An 18,381-nucleotide genomic window follows, 5' to 3' on the forward strand; every position below is an offset into this window, starting at 1 on the left:
AAAGTATTACTGCTATCTAACAAAGATTGCAAGAATGTATTCCTCATTCTAACTTCTCAACTGAGAAATTCAACATTTATTTTTGAGGCAGGAGTAGTGGGAGAGGGGGGAAAGGTATGAGAAGAGGAGGTGGAGAATTTCCCAAGATTTGGTTGTTTATGCTCCACACAAGCCTCCTCCCACCTTACTTCATCTCACCCTATCAACATATCGTTCCACATATCATCCTACGTAAACTTGAGGTGATCCAAAACTCGGCTGCCCATGTCCTAACTCGCACCAAGCCCCGTTCACCCATCACCCCTGTGCTCACTGACCTACATTGGCTCCTGGTTAAGCAACGCCTCGATTTCAAAATTCTCATCCTGGTTTTCAAATCCCGCCATGGCCTCGCCCCTCCCTATCTCTAATCTCCTCCAACCCCACAACCACCTACCCGCCCTAAGATATCAGCGCTCCTCTAATTCTGCCCTTTTGAGCATCCCTGATTATAATCGCTCAACCATTGGTGGCCGTGCCTTCCGTTGCCTAGGCCCTAAGCTCTGGAATTCCCTGCCTAAACCTCTCCGCCTCTCTTTTCTCCTTTAAGACGTTCCTTAAAACTTATCTCTTTGACCAAGCTTTTGGTCATTTGCCCTAATTTCTCCTTATAGGCTCGGTGTCAAATTTTTTGTCTTACAACACTCCTGCGAAGCGCCTTGGGATGTTTTACTATGTTAAAGGCACTATATAAATACAAGTTGTTGTTGTTGTTCTATTCCTTTCTTCCTCATGTGCTTATCTAGCTTCCCCTTAAATGCATCTATGTTATTCATCTCAACCACACCATGTGGTAGCGAGTTCCACATTCTCCCCACTTTCACCAAGATTGGTGAGGCAAACAAATGAAGCTGAAACAAAATCTGGCGTCATTAAATATAGTTAGAAATTATTGTTTTAAAAATTCATACTGATGCATTTTAAAATCAATCCCGATTTATCAAGGAAAAAACTGATCTTTAAGCAGGCTTCTTTCTCCCCCTCCACACAAAATTAAAAAGTTGCTGAAGAAGCAGAACCTAAACTACTTACAACTAGATGTTCCTTGGTGATTTGGTAAATACACTGGAACATTGACAAAGCACTCCCATAATGAAGCACTCCTCCTAACAAAGAACTTCCAGTAACTAGACAGCCTTGGATAAAATACTAATCAATCAATCGTTTTGCCAATCTTTTTTCTGTTCTACTGAATTACTGCTTTTAATGGAGGTTGTACTCCACACAAGTAGCTCTGCTCTTCATGTGGGATTTCACAAAATTATTTTCCCAAGGCTTACTCCTTCATTCAAGAGATTATAACTGCAATCTTTTGTCGAACAAGCCAGTATATTTCTTGTTGCAATGAATCTCTGGGGCAGGCTCTATATTGCAAATTTTTGTCAATGAAATAAAACTTCAGGAAGGTATTTATACAATACTTTTGGAAGCAGTTTTTAAATATCAATCATCTCATTTTCATATGTATAGCATTAACTACAGCACAACTGTTTAAATCTCATTTACAGTACATTGAGATGATGTCTTAAAAAGCTGAACATAGGAACAGGAGTGGGCCATTTAGCCCATCGAGCCTGTTCCACATACAATATGCAATGGGTTTTGCTCCTCAAAAAGTGTCTCAGTAAACCCATACATTTTATGATTGAAAAAAGGAATAACCATGAACTTAAATTATTCCAATTTTTTTTTTAAATTTTTTTTTTTAAAGCAGAATTTAATTTTATGGCCATAAACTACAATTATGCTACAACTGTAGCTTTGGCACAAAGCAGTTTAGCTTCACAATGACAATAAGCAGTTGCCATGTAAATCAGGGCCTGGCCTGACTCCAAAGCAGAGTGAGTTTCCCACCCCTAAATACCAGCTATAGTGTAAATAGACCCTTAAAGAGCTGAACTTACGCTCAAGTGAATAGAAATAGTTTCTTACATAGATAATTGAAAGTCTCAAATGTATTAAATGTGTTCCAACACTTCCACTGTGTGAACTTTGCAGATACAAAATTATCAAATTAATAAGTTATACCAAAATATGTTATCTTGTCCTGCCAAATCGCAAAATACTACAAAACGTTCTCTGAATTAGAGGGAAGTAATCTGCGATCAGGACACTGCTAGTGCCACAATATAATTGGCCACTAGAAGGTGCAAGAGTAGTGTGACTGCACATGCCTCAGATTCTCTCCATCCCTACCCTCAAAATCTGAAGTAGAATCTCCTGTGGGGAACAATGGATACAAAGTTGAGCTCTAACATTACAGTCCTGCCACCTTCTGCAGTTATATTGTAAATCTTGAGGTCTTGTTCTTCATTTAAAAAAGTAAGTAGTAATTCTTGATCTTGGGAAACAAGTTCAGACTCCTAGGTCTCCCACTGGTAGTTATTAAAGTTGTTAGGAACTTGTCTAAATTATTTACTAAATCCGATATTGAACCCTTATTCTTATTAGGTCACTTACTTTCATCGTAGACAATTGTTTGCTCTTAAAATGTTGCACATCTTTGTCAGACAAAACAATGTGAATGTACAAATTTAAAAAAAGTGAAAAATATTTCTTTGACTGGACACCCAATACCAGTGGCAAAATCCCATACTCATCATTATGACTAAATTCTTAGTCACTACCACGGCAAGATGATTTAAAATTTTAAATAAATGCCAAATAGCAAACAGATGTTATATCTGGTAGTAATGCGAAAAGAATAGAATCCGAAAACATAGAAGATAGGAGCAGGAGTAGGCCATTCGGCCCCTCAAGCCTGCTCCACCATTCAATGCGATCATGGCTGATCATCCAAATTCAGTATCCTGTCCCTGCTTTCTCCCCATATCCCTTGATCCCTTTAGCCTTAAGAAATATATCTAACTCCTTCTTGAATATATTTAATGAATTGGCCTCAACTGCCGTGTGTGATAGAGAATTCCACAGGTTCACCACTCTCTGGGTGAAGAAATTCCTCCTCATCTCAGTCATAAATGGCTTACTCCTTATCCTTAGATTGTGACCCCTGTTCTGGACTCCCCCACCATCGGGAACATCCTTCCTGCATCTAGTCTGTCCAGTGCTGTTAGAATTTTAAAAGTTTCAATGAGATCTCCGCTCATTCTTCTAAACTCTAGCAAATATCAGCCTAATCGACCCAATCTCTCCTCATACATCATTCCTGCCATCTCAGGTATCAGTCTGGTGAATCTTCGCTGCACTCTCTCCATGGCAAGAACATCCTTCCTCAGGTAAGGTGACCAAAACTGCACACAATACTCAAGGTGTGATCTCACCAAGGCCCTGTACAACTGCAGCAAGACATCCTTGCTCCTGTACTCGAATCCTCTCGCTATGAAGGCCAACATACCATTTGCCTTCTTAGCCGCCTGCTGCGCCTGCAAGCTTACCTTCAGCGACTGGTACACAAGGACACCCAGGTCTCGTTGCACTTCCCCTTTTCCCAATCTATTGCCGTTCAGATAATAATCTGTCTTCCTGTTTTTGCTACAGAAGTGGATAACCTCGCATTTATCCACATTATACTGCATTTGCCATGCATCTGCCCAATCACCCAACCTGTCCAAATCATACTGGAGTTTCTCTGCATCTTCCTCACAGTACACACGCCCACCCAGCTTTGTGTCGTCTGCAAACTTGGAGATATTACATCTAGTTCCCTCGTCTAGATAATTTATATATATTGTGAATAGCTGGGGTCCTAGCACCGATCCCTGTGGTACCCCACTATTCACTGCCTGCCACTCAGAATAAACAGGTCTTTTTCCAACTCTTTTGCTTCCTGTCTGCCAACCAGTTCTCTATCCAAGACAGTACCTTACCCCCAATCCAATGTGCTTTAACTTTACACGCTAATCTCTTATGCGGGACCTTATCGAAAGCCTTCTGAAAGTCTAAATACACCACATCCACTGGTTCTCCCTTAGCTATTCTACCAGTTACATCCTCAAAATATTCGAGTAGATTAGTCAATCACGATTTACCTTTTGTAAATCCATGTTGACTTTGTCCAATCCTGTCACTGTTTTCCAAGTGCTCTGCTATTACATCTTTTATAATGGACTCTAGCATTTTCCCCACTACCGGTGTCAGACTTACCGGTCTATAATTCCCCGTTTTCTCTCTACCACCTTTTTTAAACAGTGGGGTTACATTAGCTATCCTCCAATCCATGGGAACTGTTCCAGAGTCTATAGAATTTTGGAAATTGACCAGCAATGCATCTACTATTTCTAGGGCCACTTCCTTAAGTACCCTAGGATGTAGATTATCAGGCCCTGGGGGTTTATCGGCCTTCAATTCCGTCAATTTCCCTAACACCATTTCCCTACAAATACTGATTTCATTCAATTCCTCCCTCTCATTAGATCCTATATCCCCCGACATCTCTGGGAGGTTATTTGTGTCCTCCTTTCTGAAGACAGAACCAAAGTATGTATTTAATTGGTCTGCCATTTCTTTGTTCCCCATTATAAATTCCTCTGATTCTGACTGCAAGGGACCTATGCTTGACTTCACCAATCTTTTTCTCTTCACATATCTATGGAAGCTTTTACAGTCAGTTTTTATGTTCCCTGCAAGCTCACTCTCAATCTATTTCCCCCCTCTTAATTAATCCTTTTGTCCTCCTTTGCTGAATCCTAAACTGCTCCCAATCCTCAGGTTTGCTGCTTTTTCTGGCTAAATTATATGTCCTCTCCTTGGATCTTATGCTATCCCTAATTTCCCTTGTTAGCCACGGTTGAGTCACCTTTTTTGTTTTATTTTTATGCCAAACAGGGATGAACAAATTCTGTAGTTCATCCATACGATCTTTAAATGTTTGCCATTGCCTACCCACCGTCAACCCTTTAAGTAACGTTCCCCAATCCATCCTAGCCAACTTGTGCCTCATACCATCGTAGTTTCCTTTATTTAAATTCAGGACCCTAGTCTCTGAGTCAACTACTTCACTCTCCATTTTAATGAAGAATTCTATCATATTATGATCGCTCCTCCCCAAGGGGCCTCACACAAGATTGCTAATTAATCCTTTCCCATTACATAATACCCAGTCTATGATGGCCTGATCTCTAGTTGGTTCCTCGACATATTGATCCAGGAAACCATCCTGTATACACTCTAGGAATTCCTCCTCCACAGTATTGTTACTAATTTGGTTAGCCCAATCTATATTTAGATTAAAGTCACCCATGATAACCGCTGTGCCCTTATTGCATGCGTCTCTAATTTCCCGTTTAATGCCTTCCTCAACCTCAGCATTACTGTTTGGGGGTCTGTATACAACTCCCACTAACGTTTTCTGCCCCATGGTATTTTTCAGCTCTGCCCATACAGATTCCACATCATCAGAGCTAATATCCTTCCTTACTATTGTGTTAATCTCCTCTTAAACCAGCAATGCTACCCCACCTCCTTTTCCTTTTTTCCTGTCCTTCCTGAATATTGAATACCCCTGGATGTTGAATTCCCAGACTTGGTCATCCTGGAGCCATGTCGCCGTAATCCCAATTATATCATATCCATTTACATCTATTTATTTACGCAGCTAATTCATCCACCTTATTACGAATGCTCCTCGCATTAAGACACAAAGCCTTCAGGCTTGATTTTTTAACACTTAGTCCTTTTAGAATTATTATTTACTGTGGCCCTGTTTGATTTACACGCTTGATTTCTCTGCCTTCCACTTTTGCTTTTCTCCTTCCTGTCTTTTGTTTCTATCCTTGCTTCCCTTTCCTCTGTCTCCCTGCACAGGTTCCCAACCCCCCTGCCATTTTAGTTTAAACCCTCCCCAACAGCACTAGCAAACACTCCCCTGAGGACATCAGTTCCGGTCCCGCCCAGGTGCAAACCGTCCAGTTTGTACTGGTCCCACCTCCCCCAGAACATAGAACATAAGAAGTAGGAGCAGGAGTAGCCCATACTGCCCCTCGGGTCTGCTCCGCCATTCAATAGGATCATGGCTGATCTGAACTTAGACTCACATCCACTTCCCTGCCCTCTCCCCGTAACCCCTTATTCCCTTATCAGCTAGGAAACTGTCTATCTCCGTTTTAAATTTGTTTAATGTTGCAGCTTCCACAGCTCTCTGGGGTAGCAAATTCCATAGATTTACTACCCTCTGAGTGAAGAAGTTTCTCCTCATCTCAGTTTTGAAAGGGCAGCCCCTTATTCTAAGATTATGCCCCCTAGTTCTAGTCTCACCCATCAGTGGAAACATCCTCACCGCATCCACCCGATCAAGCCCCCTCACAATCTTATATGTTTTGATAAGATCGCCTCTCATTCTTCTGAATTCCAATGAGTAGAGGCCCAACCTACTCAACCTTTCCTCATAAGTCAACCCCCTCATCTTCGGAATCAACCGAGTGAACCTTCTCTGACCTGCCTCGAGAGCAAGTATATCTTTTCTTAAATATGGAAACCAAAACTGTATGCAGTATTCCAGGTATGGCCTCACCAGTACCCTGTATAACTGCAGCAAGACTTCCCTGCTTTTATACTCCATCCCCCTTGCAATAAAAGCCAAGATTCCATTGGCCTTCCTGATCACCTGCTGTACCTGCATACTAACCTTCTGTGTTTCATGCACCAGGACCCCCAGATCCCTTTGTACTGTAACACTTTGCAGTTTCTCTCCATTTAGATAATAACTTGCTCTTTGATTTTTTTCTGCCAAAGTGCATAACCTCACACTTTCCAACATTATATTCCATCTGCCAAATTTTTGCCCACTCACCCAGCCTGTCTATGTCCTTTTGCAGGTTTTTTATGTCACTGCTTTCCCTCCTATCTTTGTATCGTCGGCAAACTTGGATACGTTGCACTCGGTCCCTTCCTCCGAGTCGTTAATATAGATTGTAAAGAGTTGGGGTCCCAGCACCGACCCCTGCGGAACACCACTAGTTACTGATTGCCAACCCGAGAATGAACCATTTATCCCAACTCTGTTTTCTGTTAGATAGCCAATCTTCCACCCATGCCAGTATATTGCCCCCAATCCTGTGATTTTTTAATCTTGTGCAGTAATCTTGTGTGGCACCTTGTCAAATGCCTTTTGGAAGTCCAAATACACCACATCCACTGGTTCCCCTTTATCCACCCTGTTTGTTACGTCCTCAAAGAATTCGAGCAAATTTGTCAAACATGACTTCCCCTTCGTAAAACCATGCTGACTCTGTCCGATTAAATTATGCTTATCCAAATGTCCTGTTACTGCTTCCTTAATAATGGACTCCAACATTTTACCAACCACAGGTGTTAGGCTAACTGGTCTATAGTTTCCAGCCTTTTGTCTGCCTCCCTTTTTAAATAAGGGCATTACATTAGCAGTTTTCCAATCTGCTGGGACCTTTCCTGAATCCAGGGAGTTTTGGAAAATTACCACTAATGCATCCACAATCCCTACCACTACTTCTCTCAAGACCCTAGGATGTAAGCCATCAGGTCCAGGGGATTTATCTGCCTTTAGTCCCATTATCTTACCGAGTACCACCTCCTTAGTGATTTTAATCGTGTTTAGCTCCTCCCCCCCCATAGCCCCATTTGTCCAGTGTTGGGATATTTTTAGTGTCCTCTACTGTAAAGACTGATACAAAATATTTGTTCAGCGTTTCTGCCATCTCCATGTTCCCCACCACTAATTTCCCAGTCTCGTCCTTTAAGGGACCAACATTCACTTTAGCCACCCTTTTTCTTTTTGTATAACTGTAGAAACTCTTGCTATCTGTTTTTATATTTTTTGCTAGTTTACTTTCATAATCTATCTTCCCTTTCTTGATTAATCTTTTAGTTATTCTTTGCTGGCTTTTAAATGCTTCCCAATCTTCTATCCTCCCACTAGATTTGGCTACTTTATATGCCATTGTTTTCAGTCGGATACTATCCTTTATTACTTTACTTAGCCACGGATGGCTGCCTTTTCTTTTACGCCCCTTTTTCCTCATTGGAATATATTTTTCTTGAAAGTTGTGAAATATCTCCTTGAATGTACACCACTGCTCATGTACCGTCTTACACTTTAATCTATTTCCCCAGTCCACTTTAGTCAACTCTGCTCTCACACCTTCATAGTCTCCTTTATTTAAGCTTAGTACGCTGGTTTGAGATCCAACTCTCTCACCCTCCAACTGAGTTTGGAATTCAACCATGTTATGGTCACTCATTCCAAGGGGATCCTTTACTAGGACATTTTTTATTAATCCTGTCTCATTACACAGGACCAGATCTAAGATTGTCTGCCCCCTGGTTGGTTCAGTTACATACTGCTCAAGGAACCCGTCCCTAATGCACGCTATGAACTCTTCCTCAAGACTGCCCTGCCCAATTTGATTTGTCCAGTCAATATTAAAGTTAAAATTCCCCATGATTATAGCTGTTCCCTTATTACAAGCCCCAACTATTTCCTGATTTATACTCCGACCAATAGAGTTGCAACTGTTAGGAGGCCTATAGACTACGCCCATTAGTGACTTTTTCCCCTTATTATTCCTTATTTCCACCCAAACTGTTTCACTATCCTGATCCTTTCACCCAATATCATTTCTCACTATTGCAGTGATTCCATCCTTTATTAACATAGCCACCCCACCTCCCTTTCCTTCCTGTCTGTCCTTCCTAATTGTCAAATACCCCTGGATGTTAATTCCCAGTCATGGTCACCTTGCAGCCATGTTTCTGTAATGGCCACCAGATCATACTCATGTGTAGTTATTTGTACCGTCAACTCGTCTATTTTGTTACGAATGCTGCGTGCATTCAGATAAAGAACTTTTAAATATGTTTTGTGACAATTTATTCCTGCTTTTGCCCCCTTTACTACTCTACCTTTATCTTTATACATTCTGTCCCTTCCTGACACGCTCTGGTTTTTAATTCCCCCACTGCTACCTTGCTCTATTGCCTTCTCCGCTGCCATTTTTATTTTTCGCTCTCTTGAAACCTCCCCCCCACTAATTAGTTTAAAGCTCTCTATACAGCCCTAGTTATTCGATTCGCCAGGATTCTAGTCCCAGCACTGGTTAAGTGAAGTCCGTCCCAACGGAACAGCTCTCTCCCGTCCCAGTACTGGTGCCAGTGTCCCATGAAGCAAAACCCATTTCTCCCACACCAGTCTTTGAGCCACGCATTTAACTTTGATTTTATTTACCCTAGCCAAATTTGCTCGTGGCTCAGGTAGTAATCCAGAGATTATTACCCTTGTCGTTCTGCTTTTTAATTTGGCCCCTAGCTGCTCATACTCCCTCAGCAGAACCTCTTTCCTTGTCCTATCTATGTCATTGGTACCAACATGGACCACAACAACTGGATCCTCCCCCTCCCACTCCAAGTTTCTCTCCAGCCCAGAGGAGATGTCCTTAACCCTGGCACCGGGCAGGCAACACAGCCTTCGGGACGCTCGTCTCGGCTGCAAAGAACCCTATCTATCCCCCTAATGATACTATCCCCTACCACTACAACATTTCTTTTTACTCACCCCACTTGAATGGCCCCTCGTTCCACGGTGCTGTGGCCAGGTTGCTCATCGTCCCTGCAGTCCCTGTTCCCGTCCTCACAGGGAGTAAGAGCCTCGAACCTGTGGGACAAGAGCAAGGGCTGCGGCTCCTCCAACACTACCTCCTGGATCCCCGTACCTGCCTCACTCATAGTCACACCCTCCTGTCCCTGACCACGGAGTACATCTGAATTAGTTAATCTAATTGGTGTGACTACTTCCTGGAACACAGAGTCCAGGTAACTCTCCCCCTCCCTGATGTGTCGCAGTGTTTGAAGCTCGGATTCCAGCTCATCAACACGGAGCCGGAGTTCCTTGAGCAGCCAACACTTACTGCAAATGTGATCATTGTGAACATCAATGGTGTCCACCAGCTCCCACATATTGCAGCAGTAACACATCACCTGCTCTCCCATTCTATGTAATTAATTACATTTATTATTATTTTTTAAATACCCTCTGCCCCGATTCTAGATGATGAATATCACACCTCTATTTAATTGAACTTACCAACTTATAAAGGTTTAAAAGGGAAGGAAAAGTACTCACCAACCAGCCAATCACCTACCAGCTTGGCTGGTCCCAGGAATTTGAATCCCTCCCCTTGCACCATTCCTCTAGCCACGTATTCATCTGAAATATCCTTCTATTTCTACTCTGACTAGCACATGGCACTGGTAGCAATCCTGAGATTACTACCTTTGAGGTATGTAAATTCAAAGGGAGTACAGTACCTGCACAAAGGGAGTATATTGTGGCATTTCAGGATTCATGTACTTTGGAGGTTGGCAATACTGACATGGCACAGCACATTTCCTCCCTGCCTTACAAAATTAAGAACCCTCATCTCAAAACATCTACTGCATCCATTATAAAAGTTACACAAGACAGATAGGCGTCAGCCTTGGCTCAGTGGTAGTCTTGTCGGCTCGGAGTCAGAAGATTGTGGGTTCAAGTCCCACTCCAGAGACTTGAGCACGTAATCTAGGCTGACACTCCAGTGCAATAAATACTAAGGGAGTGCTACACTATTGGAGGGACCAACATTCGGTTGAGACATTAAACCAAGGCATTGCTTGCCCTTTCAGGTGGATGCAAAAAATCCCATGACAGTATTCGAAGAGCAAAGGAACTCCCCCTGGTGTCCTGGCAAATATTTATCCCTCAACTAATATGAAAATAGATTATCTGGTCATTTACTTCATTGCTATTTGTGGGACCTTGCTGTGCGCAAAATGGCTGCTTTGTTTGCTACATTACAACAGTGACAACACTTCAAAAGTACTTTACTGGCTGTGAAGCGCTTTGGGACATGCTAAGGCCGTGAAAAGCGCTATATAGATGAAAATTCTCTCTTAAAACTTATACACTAAATTACTCCGCAAAATTCATAACATTAAATGAACTTTAATGAAGCTTAACTTAACTCTATAATTTCCCAATAGTACAGATGCAAGAATATCAGAGTTACTAGTGGAACTGGTGAGGCTTCCAAACTCAAAGTTACCGTATTACTGCCAGTCAAGAGCAAATTTTCCAAATATAAGCTTACCATTATGGACAGCCCACATGATGCGAAATGCAGGGCCACCAATTTCATCAAAAGGTTTTCGGCGAGTGATCACTTCCCAAAGGATAATGCCCCAGCTGAAGACATCACATTTTTCACTATAATTACTACCTGTGGCACAAATTCAAATTCAACAGGTCACTGATAGCATCACAGCAAGGCTAGATCAAGTAAAAACAAATTACAGGAAACTTTGGTTTATCCGGAGGTTGTATGTCCGGAATACTCGATCTAACGGCAAAAATCAGGAGCTGTTTTCTATAAGTTTTTTTTAGTTCTCGTTCTTTTTTTTTCCCCAGTCAGGCACTGCAAGGTCTGTAGCTATAGTAACAGCTTCAGCTGGAGACACTTGCAGCTGCAGCCGACTCTTTAGAAGCTGTTGCTAAGCAACAGTGTTTGTTGTCAGATACGGAGATGAAAACCTCCGTATGCTTCAACATTAACTTTGTATGTCCGGCAGTTTTGATAGATCGGCAACACGCCGGTCCCGGATATCACAAAGTTTCCTGTACTTTAAAGTCTGAGGGGGGAAAATTCGGTTGATTTGCGCTTCCCATTAGCGCCCTAAGAGGGCGCAAAGCAACTAGCGCCTGGGCACGGCACCACTAATGCCTCCCGCAAAATTCAGCGGGAGGTTAGCGGCAGCAGTAACAGTTAGTGCCCTGCGCCTCTGGCGATGATGTTATCACCGTGCGCAGCGCCCCGCTCGCGTCCCGGCTGCAATCTTCGGTAGCGCCCCCTGACTTATCGCCAGACGCCATGTTAGACAGGGTGAAGGGGGCCTACCTGCGGCCGGGGCGGTGCAACAGGGGAGGTGCCGGGCGGCCACTTTTGTTGCTGGCCGCCTGCCAGCACCTGCCCCCGTTACTGTCCCCCCATGGGGCGCCGGCTGCCTTCCGTGAGCCCGGCACTTCTCTCGAGTGCCGGGCTCTTTTGCCGGCACTCCGATCCCCGGTGGCCCAGCTGGGCCCCGGGTCGCGCTGCGCTAGGCCCCTCCCCTTTAATAAGGGGAGGAAGGTCTGCAGTACCGTGGCGCTGCTGCACGTAGCGCCGCAATATTCACTCAGAACACCCCAAGAGGGAGGCAGGGCGCTTCCAGTAGCACCTTGCCTCCCTCTTGGTGTGCTACCAGTGAATTTCGGGCGCGGGGATGCTAACTTTTTCGGGGCACTAAAAGTAGCGCCCCGACGAAGTTAGCGCCCCAAAGGGGGCGTGACCCAATTTTGCCCCCTAAAAGACTTATTAACCCATCAAGGTTTGCGAGGGCATTTCAGCACTACTAATACATTTACAATATGCTGCACCTATCAATTCTGCACATTTGCCCCCAGTTTTACTTTCTAAGTTCAACTTCAGTAAAGATTTTCCAAAAATATTTTCTCTGCTGAATAAAGTGAGGGATGTTACTGTTGGCAAATGGAAAAATTATCCATCTCTGTACCAATGCCAATACTAAGCACTCAAGCTGTCCAGTAGAGAAAGGGCTGGGATCCAGTACATTGTCTAGTTAAATGTGGCTTAATGCATACTCAACAGAATTAGGGTCTATTTACATGGTTAGTCCAGGGTCATTGTGAAGCGATTTCCACTTTGTACTAGCATTAAAGTGGTAGTGTAAATCTGGGGTCAAGGACTGACCTGAATCCGAAGAGAAGCAGAGGGAGACTTCCTGGTGAGGTAGTTCTGGTACTCAAACCCAGTCCTAATCTTGTGCGATAGCAAAATACTGCGGATGCTGGAAATCTGAAATAACAACAGACAGTGCTGGAAAAACTCAGCAGGCCAGGTAACATCCGTGGAGAGAGAAATAGAGTCAACGTTTCAGGTCAAAACCCTTCGCCAGGACAAAGGGTTTCGACCTGAAACGTTGACTCTATTTCTCTCTCCACGGATGTTGCCTGGCCTGCTGAGTTTTTCCAACATTTTCTGTTGTTATTCCAGTCCTAATCTTATTTGGTGAAGTTTTTGGAACCCCCTTATAACAGCAATTCTACTTATTAATTACTGTTACCATAATCGCTAATCAACTCTTTTTCAAAGGCAATTGTTCTCTATCATCAGATCAATGAAATTGAATGATACAAAATGACCATGTTGCATATTATTCTGCCCCTATTCAAGACAGACTGCATCAGTATATGTTTGTCTGCAGAATTAATTTTTGACCCTGGCCAGAACTAGTTTCAGGAGAATCCAATATCGGATCTGCGCTGTTTGTTTTTGAATTTTCTCCCTTCCTCTCCTGAAGGAAGTACAGTTCTATGTCCGAGTGGCTGCTTTTCATGCATGATCCTATATAGTGAAATATCAATACATGCGTGCTTTCTTGCAGGAGTCACTGGATCCTGCCAGTGGTGGAGAACCCAATTGATTTCCCCCCTTCCTTATCTGGGGCCCTGAGGGCAATTGCAGTGCTCTTGTTTTATATGCACAGACCAAGGATGAAGGCTGTGTCTTTGATTTTTATGGCTTATTAGAGCAGGTGGTGCCTTTACCCACTGGGCGTTAGGGGAAACTCAAAAGTGATGTCTGAACAAATCTCAATCTCAATTGCTCACCTTCAAAAACTTCTGGAGCCATCCAAGCAGCACTTCCCTTGTTGTTGGTCATGTGAGTTTGAATATCACAGGCTGTGCCAAAGTCACAGATCTTCAGAACTGTCCCACCAGCAACCAGCAGCAAGCTGTCATATTAAAACACAGGACTGGAAATATCAGCAATCTATATTCAGGGATTCAGAACATGCTTTTCAGTATTCAGCACAGTAACAGAAAAATATTACAATACGTAAACAGCTGTAAAAAAAAGTGCATTATCACACTCAAAAGTCTCCAAGTGTACATACAATAAGTTACATAGAAGTCTAGTCACTATTAGAGTCAAACATGGCAACCATTTACACAGAGCAAGGTCCCATAAACAGAAGTATGATGAATGATCAGTTCATTTGTTTTTGACAGTGCTGTTGGCCAAGACACTGGACTGTTCTTCAGCTAATGCAATGGGATCATTAATGGCCACTTAAACCATCAGGACAGGCAGGCATTTAAAGTTCCATCAGAAGAATAGCATCTCCAACAATGCAGCACTCCCTCATTACTGCACTGGAGTGTCAGTCTAGATTATGTACTTAAATCCTGGGAAGTAGGAGTTGATCTCAATCCGAGGCAAGAGTGCTGCCAAACGAGCCAAACTGAAATGAGTAGTAGAGGATACGAGTTTCTCCCTAAAAGTGTTCTATTTAATAAAAAAAAAACACATTGCAAAGAGGTAATCCCATGTGTGAAAATGCAACTTTGGTCTGTTCCATTACTAAGAACTATCCCAACCCCAACACTGCCCATCTCTTCCCCTACCTTCCTCCCCACAATGTACATTTGTGGCAATACATTTTACTGAATGCCCAAGGCTGTGGAAAACAACAATGACATCTTACATTTATATAGCAGATTCAATTAACAAAATATCCCAAAGCGCTTCACAGAGATGTATTCAGAAATAAATAGACACCGAGCCAAAGGAAGAGATATTAGGTGGGGGGTAATCAGAAGGTTGGTCAAAGAGATGGGTTTTAAGGAAGGGTTCAGAGGAGAGGGAGGTGGAGGGGCTTCGGCAGGGAATTCCAGAGCATGGGGCCTAGGCAGCTGAAGGTACGGCTGCCAATGGCGGGGCAAAGCGCAGGGGGATACATAAAAGGCTAGGGTCAGAGAAACACAGTTCAGGTGGGAGAGAGGGCTGAAGGAGGATACAGATATCGGGCAGTGTGAAGCTGTAAAGGGATTTAAAGACAAGGAAGATAATTTTAAATTAAAGATGTTTGAGGACTGGGAACCAATGTAGGTCAGCAAGAACAGGGGTGATAGGTGACTTGGATGGTGTGAGATAGGATATGGACAGCAAAGTTTTGGGTGAGGTGAAGTTTTTGGAATGTGGGAATTCAGCAGGAGAGCATTGGAATGGTTGAGTCTGGAGGTTTGAGGTTTTCAGCAGCAGATGGGCTGAGACAGGGAGTGGAGGTGGGTGATATTAGAGGTGGAAATAGGTGGTCTTCATGAAAAGAGTGAAGCTCAGATTGGGGTCAGAAGCTCTGACTGGGAGTTGAAAGATCACAGAGGTTGTGAAAAATCTGGTTAAACCAGAGACAATGGGTGGAGAGGGGGATAGATTTGGTTGCAAGGGTACAGAATTTGCACAGGGGCTGGAGATGATGGCTTCAATCTTCCCATAGTGTAGCTGGAGAAAACTGGTGCATCAACAACTGGATGTCAGACAAGCAGTTTAATAACACAGAGGCACAGTGGAGGGGTTGAGACAGATGGTGGAGGTAGAGCTGGATGTCGTAAGCAACATGAGAAAGATGATGCCACGGGATCGGTAACAATGGAAGCAGGTCAGGACATTCCCACCTCTGCTGGATAACAGAGGCAGCATTGGAGGAGGATGACAGGGTTCACTGTGTCAAAGGCTGCAGAGAGGTCAATGAGGGTGAGAAAGGATAATGCACCATGGTCACAGGCACAGAAGATGTAATTTGTGACTTTGGTTAGGGCAGTTTCGGTGCTATGGCAGGTACCGAAACCTGATTGGAGAGGTTCAAACATGGAGTTATGGTAGAGATGGGCGTGCATTAGAAGGCAAATGTTCAAGAACTTGAAAAGAAAGGGGGGAATTAAAGATGTTTGCAAGGACAGAGGAGCCTAGGGTTGTTTTTTTTTTGAAGACGGGGTAATGCCGACTGTTTTGAAAGGAATGGAGAAAAAAGGGAACCATTTACATTGTCAGCTAACATGGGGGCCAGGAGGTGGGTCTGATGGACAAGATGAGCTTAGAGAGGGCACAAGGGGAGATAAGAAAGAAACTAAAGAAAGACGTGGGCTCAGCTTTAGTTCGAGGAAGTCTGGGTAGAGGTTTCACTTGGTGGGTGAAGGGAAAGGGAAAATGAGCAGAAACAGCTGAGCAGATGGTTGTTGGAAGTGAGTAGAGGAGGTACGGGAAAGAGGTTTAAAGAGACAGTTCGTTGTGGAGAAAAGAAGCTGGGGGTTAACCTTGCTCTTTAGGATGAGTCTGGAGTAGTGTGCAGTTTTGGCATAGGAGAAAGAGGTCTAATCGCTCTTGATGTGGTCCAGCCACATCTGGTGAGGGATGGCTAAACTAGTTGTGCACCACATATGCGCAGGTCTGTGAATCCTTGGACTTGAGGAGTGAAGATGGGGGCTATACTGGGAAAATGCAAGGGATGGGGGAGAGTCAAGGTTTTGCTGGAGACAAGGGCAATAAAGGTGGAGGTGAGGGAGTAGTTGAGCAAATTGATGGCTGCAGAAGTATCATGGTGAATGGTAGTTTAAAGGCTAGGCAGTTGGGAATTTGATCGTTTATTTCTAAGTCTCTTGGAGAAGTTTTCTCCCCCAGGGTGGACGCAGAAGGAAGTGGGACTGGAAGGGAGAAGGGGGGCGTGGAGATATAAGGAAATGGTTGGAGGTGGTCTTGTCCATGATTGAGACCATGGGAGTAGAGAGGCCATGCAAAATGGCAAAGTCAGGGGTGTGGTCATGAATATGGTTGGAGAGTTTATATGGAGGGATAGGTTAAAGGAGGACAGGAAGGCAATGAGAGATGAGATGGAGATTGAAATCACCAAGCCCTTCACCAGCGACTGATCCCATGGAGCGGCAGTGGTATTTGCATCAAGCATTGTGCACTGTGCTAGTGCTAGGTGGGTTTTGATTGTGCCACTAGAGGTTTGACAGAGGTAAGGCAGAGTGCGCTCCAGGTGCTTGGGCAATGCTTATGATGAAGTGCCATCCTGCTGCGGGGAACGAGTGAAGAACAGGGGCCAAATTTTGAAGAAGTTCTCATAGTTCCATCTTAGGCAATACATAATCTTTTCAGCTGTCTTCCACATTGCCTCAATCCACACTGATTGGGTGGAGGGGTCCTCCTGTCGTCACCCAGTGGGATGTACCTACAGGTTGGATAAGACTCAAGAGGGTCTAGATTGTTACAAGGGCTGAGCAAAGGAGGCAGGGTGCTGACATTGGTCAATGGGGTGCACAGTGATTTTGTGAACATCACACAGCACCTTCTCCTGGTAGGGCTGGGTTTGGTCACAGCTCAAATAATCCTTTTCCTGATTTTCTTGTGCTGGGAATAGAACACTTCCCATTTTGAGGATCTGGTGTCAGCATTAAGCATTCCCACCAAGGCATATGCTAAGCCAGATATGTGCCTCAGCCCCAATCTCAAACACAGCTATTTTTCATCTTATGTAAATCATAATAATGTTATTCATTGTTATAATCTATAATAGTTGCCATACTTTCATTCATTAACAAAGGACCTACTTTGGTGGTTTGAGGTCCCTGTGGATTAAAGCCTTGGGTTTCATGCCATGTAGGTACGCCACTCCTTGTGCACACTGTAAACACCAATTCATTGCATGGGCAGCAGTGTAATACGGTAGGGGTTCAGCTCCATGTAGCACTGTAAATCAACAAGGGCTCATCATGAGACATTATTGAAAGACATTCTTTTCAACCATTTGACAATTTAGTTCAATATTAGAAATTCAATAAGGTGGCCTAAATCCAGCCAAGAAAGCATAACTACCAATTGAAGTTGACAGCTATAACAGCAAGCAATTGCCTCAAGAATTACAGAAATGGTCAAGTTTGTTTAGAATGCCCAAGCCACTACTGTACCCAGAAGGGAACTAGTTTGATATTTATAACATATAGAATAATTTACCAATGAAATTAATCAAATCAAATGGTATAAAGATGTTCAAGCAATAATCAGGGTGTTTCAGTGGGAAGACCAAGATAAAGGGAGCAGGCTCGTTAGGAAAATTGGTTTTTCCTATTTCTGAAATGGTTCTGTAACATTCTGTCTCCTACCGAAAAGCCTAAGTCAAAGCATATCCCTTGCAGAAAATATATCTGCTAATCTGGTAACAGAATATGTAATTCTTGTTAAGGCCTATTTATCACAATAGATCTTCCCCTGTTGTTCAGCTAATAAGAACATAAGAAATAGGAGCAGGAGTAGGCCAATCGGCCCCTCAAGCCTGCTCCGCCATTCAATATCATGGCTGATTTGATCCTAACTGCCAATCCACTATCACAGAACCATCTCCTGCATCTAACAGAATTAGACACACGAAATAGGAGCAGGATCAGGCTACACGGCCCCTGGGCCCGCTCCGCTACTCACAGGGCCATGACCGATCCGAACCTAGTCTCATGTCCAAATTCCTGCCCGCTCCCCATAACCC

At 43.6% G+C, this 18,381-nt stretch overlaps 1 protein-coding gene across 5 annotated transcripts in view; it reads right to left on the minus strand.

Moving 5' to 3' along the window:
• Positions 1-18,381, minus strand: part of map3k7 (mitogen-activated protein kinase kinase kinase 7) — a 162,939-nt gene that overhangs the window by 59,080 nt on the left and 85,478 nt on the right. For all 5 annotated transcript variants that reach the window (XM_085997408.1, XM_085997409.1, XM_085997410.1 and 2 more), the window contains 3 exons: positions 17,453-17,591; positions 13,670-13,794; positions 11,094-11,222 (listed from right to left, as the gene is read on the minus strand). In XM_085997408.1, coding sequence (XP_085853534.1) covers positions 11,094-11,222; positions 13,670-13,794; positions 17,453-17,591 — 393 coding nt within the window. The remainder of the gene's footprint in view (positions 1-11,093; positions 11,223-13,669; positions 13,795-17,452; positions 17,592-18,381) is intronic.

Source organism: Somniosus microcephalus, chromosome 9 (assembly GCF_052327205.1).
Source record: "Somniosus microcephalus isolate GS21.2 chromosome 9, FLI_Smic_1.0, whole genome shotgun sequence".
Classification (NCBI taxonomy): domain Eukaryota; kingdom Metazoa; phylum Chordata; class Chondrichthyes; order Squaliformes; family Somniosidae; genus Somniosus; species Somniosus microcephalus.